At 30.8% G+C, this 4,917-nt stretch overlaps 1 protein-coding gene across 2 annotated transcripts; it reads right to left on the bottom strand.

Annotated features, from left to right (window-relative positions):
• Positions 1-1,390: 1,390 nt before the first annotated feature.
• On the bottom strand, positions 1,391-4,354 carry LOC107890480 (iron-sulfur assembly protein IscA-like 1, mitochondrial). Of its 2 annotated transcripts, XM_016814932.2 has the most exons (4): positions 4,117-4,354; positions 3,894-4,011; positions 2,979-3,097; positions 1,391-1,888 (listed from the first exon to the last, which is right to left on the bottom strand). In XM_016814932.2, the coding sequence occupies exons 1-3, from the start codon at positions 4,343-4,345 to the stop codon at positions 2,995-2,997; spliced, it is 450 nt and encodes a 149-aa protein (XP_016670421.1). In that variant the 5' UTR covers positions 4,346-4,354; the 3' UTR covers positions 1,391-1,888; positions 2,979-2,994. The 2 variants fall into 2 exon arrangements, with proteins under 2 accessions (XP_016670421.1, XP_016670420.1); XM_016814931.1 differs by lacking the exon at positions 1,391-1,888 and having other exon boundaries at positions 2,737-3,097.
• Positions 4,355-4,917: the final 563 nt, after the last annotated feature.

The raw sequence follows: 4,917 nt of genomic DNA, 5'->3' as shown, positions 1-4,917 counted from the left end.
TTAGTTGGGATTGTTTGTGTGCTGGTGTGTATATGATTTGGAAATGAATTTTGATTGAACTATTCAGGTAATATCTAAATGCATAGCACGGTTGGAATTAGGGATGTAATTGAACTAAAGAGGTTGATGTATGTTTTACAAAGTAGTAACGAATGGTTATTGTGTTGCATTAGAATATGCTAACTATGTGTTGTTGTTTCCTTCCGTATAAAGAACTCAATATATTTGCCTTTCTAATCTTACTGAGAGTTTTATTTCAAAGTTTTATATTTGAATCATGGTTAATTTTTTAAAAAAATCCAACTAAAGTTTGACTAATGTGCTTATGTTTTGCTTTGGTATTGTTAATTATGTAGCAAAAGAAGGTTTCTCTTTTGAGGACGTCGACAGTGTTCGAAGGGGGGCTTTAATTGGTCCTTCGATTGACTTGGTCATTCATATCCACCCAAGGTATCTCTCTACTATATCAAGATTTTGTTTGGAATAACATTGATCTATGTTGTTTTATTTTATTGTAGTTTCTTGTTTGCATGCCTATTAATGTTTATTTGGCACCTTCCATAATATGTAAAATTGAGGATTAAATTTATTATTATACTGAATTTTTTAACTGTCACGTCAGTTTGTCATTTTTGTTTGTAATAGGAGTGCCCAAAATGGTCGAACTATGTAACATAAATGCTTAAGTTGCAAACTTGTATCAAAACAATTAATATTTTTGTAGTTTTATTTTTTATGTTTGTTGTATCATTTTTTTATTTGATAATAATTAGTTATGTTTTGATATGATCAATTAGTAGTTATTAGTAAGGTGAAAAATATAAATGAGATTTAAAGCTAGTGCGTTTGATGAATCAGGGCTTGTTTAGTAGTACTTAAAAAAAACACTTTTTGCTCTAAAAGCACTTTTGGAGGAAAAACTGTATTAAACAAACTACTTTTAGTTGAAATTTTTAGTTTTTGAGAAGCACTTCTGAAAAGGAGAAGCTAAAATTTTTAGCTTTTCTTCTCCCAAAAGCACTTTTGATGCTTAATTACTTCTTCACCCATCCAATAACATAATACTTTTCCTTCTTTTTTTTTCTTGGTGCTTAATTACAAATGTGTTAAAATCGTTAATTAAAAATAAAAAAAATATTTTTTAAAATAATAAAAATGTGTTAATATCTAATTACAAATATTTAATGGTTATATTTAAATATAGTTTATATATTCTAATTAAAGTTTATAAATAATTAATACTTATTGCTTAAAAATATTTAAAATTTATATTTCATATATTAAAATATTAACAAGTTATGATAAATTTTTTATATTCTTACTAAAATATAATAATATTAACTAATTTGAACATTATTTAAATGCATATTTATTACTTGATAATAACATGTATAAAATAGACATTTTATTTCTCAAAAATACACCTTTTTAAAAATATTTCTCAAAAGCAGTTTTACACGACACCTTTCAAAAACATTGCTAAACTAGCCCTCTGTAGTAAGAAAAATGAACCATTTATTTCTGTCTGTGTATTTCCAGTTGGAAACTGGAATGTAATTCTTTTTCTACCTTGAATTATTACATGGATATATTCAATTTAGTTTAGTTGTGCATTCATGCCTTGTTCTTCATTTCCAGTCCAACAATTTTCACCTTTGCGGTTCTTGTCTGTTTATCATCATTTCTTTGAACATTGCCGTGTGTTATGACTTATGATCTCTTTACGGGTTCCCGTTTTAGCCTTTACTGTAGCATTCTTATTGTTGCTCACAGTGAATGCTGCTCCATTACCACCGTCCCGTTCTTGCTTAGTGACCATGTGTTGTACATTTACCTTGCTGGTGATCTGTCTGTCGGAGTCCTGGCATGATTTCAGACTCTTCTTTAACTGGATAAAAAAGAATGTTGCATGTAAGGAGTTATGACACATGCAAAGCGTAACCATTTTTGATATGTGTATAAATGAATTGTTATGTTTTATGTTATAGAAACTGGGTCGTATTTGTTGTTGATTTGTTCTTTAACTGGATAAACAAGAATGTTCCATATCAATTATTGATGTTGTTGTTACATTACATAAGTTATCGTGAAATAATGAAGTTGGATTACATTGAATTGATCCCTTTGAGAATGATAAAACTTCAGTTCTTCTATAGCTATGATCTTATAGTTTTTGGATAACTGTATGTGCTACGATTTTGTTTATACATTAGGTTCTTTCAGGAACACCTATTTTGATCATATAAGCTAATGTGAATATGAATGAGGATTTTATTTTTCATATAAAAGCAAATGAAGACTCCACAGATTATGAAGGAGGCTTGAGGAATAGTATCAAAATAAAATAAATCTCTAATGCATAAAATGATTTCTTTCATTTGTTGCTTATAATGAAAAATAAATCCTAAAAAATCTGCACATGTTTACAAACCAATTTTAAAATACATAAAAGAAACAAGTTTAAGTTCTGTTCAAATACTAGATTTAATTTTTGTTTTCTACTATTTTCTTTTAATTCCAAAAATCTTACAAATCATATAAACCTTACTACTTACATTATAATCATTCATTTTGACAATAATGTATATTATCAAAATAAGTGTTCCTCAAAGAACCTAAAGTATAGACAACATACCATGATCCACAAACTATAAGATCATAGTTATATAAGCCTTGATGAAATCACCTAAAGTTCTATCATTTTCGAAGGGATTAACAGAATATCAACCAGTTAGATGCAATACAAAAACGTAATTCAACTTCATTATCTCAAAATAACTTATGTAATGTAACAACAACATCAATAAAATGATATAGTATAGACAAAACGATTAGAATACACCTAGCTAGCATCTGTGATACAGCAACTCCTATAAATGATATGGAAACATTTTTCCTTGCAGCTTATTTTGGGTGGTGAATTTAGGAAAGCAAGCATCCTGGTATCATGAAGGTTAATTAAAATCTTATCTTATTACATGGGTGTTGAAATCCTCAATTACCACCCTGCTTAGCTGTGCTACCAACTGTTGTCATGAAAGATTCGCCACATCCACATTGCCCTTTGGAGTTTGGGTTGATAAAAATGAACTCAGACCTGTGAAGAAACAATGAAATACAAATTAGAACCGAATAAAATAAAGATGCACCAGCTTCATAACAGGAAATGTACAAAATCAACAACATCAAAACATAACAGTTCATTTATATACATATCAAATATGGTTACACCCTGCATGTGTCATAATTCCGTACATGCAACATTCTTTTTTATCCAGTTAAAGAAGAGTCTGAAATCATGCTTGAAGACACATGTGCACACTCGCACAAACACAGGACTCTGACAGATGGATCACCAGCAAGGTAAATGTGGGAAAAATGTACAAAAGATGGTCACTAAGCAGGAACGGGACGGTGGCAATGGAGCAGCATTCTCTGTCTATAAAACCACCGTGAGAAACAATAAGAATGCTACAGTAAAAGCTAAAACGGGAACCGGTAAAGAGATCATAAGTCATAACACACAGCAATGTTCAAAGAATTGATGATAAACAGACAAGAACAATAAAGGTGAAAATTGTTGAAATGGAAACGAAGAACAAGACATGAATGCACGACTGAAAACTAAATTGAATATATCCATGTAATGATTCAAGGTGGAAAAAGAATTACATTCCAGTTTCCACCTGGAAATACACAGACAGAAATAAATGGTTCATTTTCCTGACTACTGATTCATCAAACGCAAGTGCTTTAAATCTCATTTATATTTTTCACCTTACTAATGACTACTAATTGATCATATCAGAACATAACTAATTATTATCAAATAAAAAAAAATGATACAACAAACATACACAATAAAACTACTCAAATATTAATTGTTTTGATACCTCAGTTTATCATCTACAAAATCCATCTTGGTCCCAATCACATGCATCAAAGCTTTTGGATCAATTAATATTTTGACGCCCTTGTCCTCAACTAATTCATCAAACTTTCCTTTCTCATCTATCAGTTAATTCCATAAAATAAAAAAAATCAGTTCCCCAAATCTTTATTCATTTCACGAATAAGAGAACAGATTTAATAGAAGGATGAGAAAATGAGACGAACCGGCGTAATTGAGGGTGTACGATAAACCGTTGCAGCCACGAGCCTTAGCACCCAATCGAAGGGACGATCTTTGCCGCTGTTGAAGAAGGTGACGTATTCTGGAGGCTGCTGTGTCGGTCAACGCCAGAACTTGTCGCCTCAAAGCCAGTTGTCCGATTTTCTCTGCGGCAGTAGCGAATAATTGAGAAGCCATGGATTTGTGAACAAATCTACTCGAGGCCATTATCATTTTTTCTGTTTATATTTAATTTTCTTTTTTAAAAAAAAGGGTAAACTGCACTAATAGGCACTCAACTATAAAAAATTTTCATTTTAAGCACCAAAAACAAAAAAATTTGCAATTTAAGCACCATGTAATATAGTCGGCCATTTTGGGCACTTCCATTACAATCACAAATGACAAACTGACGTGGCAGTTAAAAAAGTCAATATAATAATAAATTTAACCCTCAATTTTACATATTATGGAAGGTGCCAAATAAACATTAACAGACATGCAAACAGGAAACAACAATAAAATAAAACAGCACACATCAATGTTATTCCAAACAAAATCTTGAGATTGTAGAAAGATACCTTGGGTGGATATGAATGACCAAGTCAATCGAAGGACCAATTGAAGCCCCCCTTCGAACACTATTGATGTCCTCAAAAGAGAAACTTTGAAAGAAAAAACTCAGTAAGATCAAAAGGGCAAATACATTGAGTTCTTTATACGGAAGAAAACAACGACACATAGTTAACATCTTCTAATGCAACACAATAACCATTCGTAACTACTTTGTAAAACATACAACAACC

Source organism: Gossypium hirsutum, chromosome D09 (genome assembly GCF_007990345.1).
Source record: "Gossypium hirsutum isolate 1008001.06 chromosome D09, Gossypium_hirsutum_v2.1, whole genome shotgun sequence".
Lineage (NCBI taxonomy): Eukaryota > Viridiplantae > Streptophyta > Magnoliopsida > Malvales > Malvaceae > Gossypium > Gossypium hirsutum.
Note: the sequence above shows the minus strand (reverse complement) of the source record. Positions and strands in the feature narration are given on the sequence as shown.

Coding starts and splice junctions, on each gene's coding strand:
- LOC107890480 (XM_016814932.2), bottom strand. CDS start 4,345: ATGATAATGGCCTCGAGTAGATTTGTTCACAAATCCATGGCTTCTCAA. Junction 4,012..4,116: donor GTACACCCTCAATTACGCCG/GTTCGTCTCATT, acceptor ATTAACTGATAG/ATGAGAAAGGAAAGTTTGAT. Junction 3,098..3,893: donor TTTGTAGATGATAAACTGAG/GTATCAAAACAA, acceptor GTTTCTTCACAG/GTCTGAGTTCATTTTTATCA.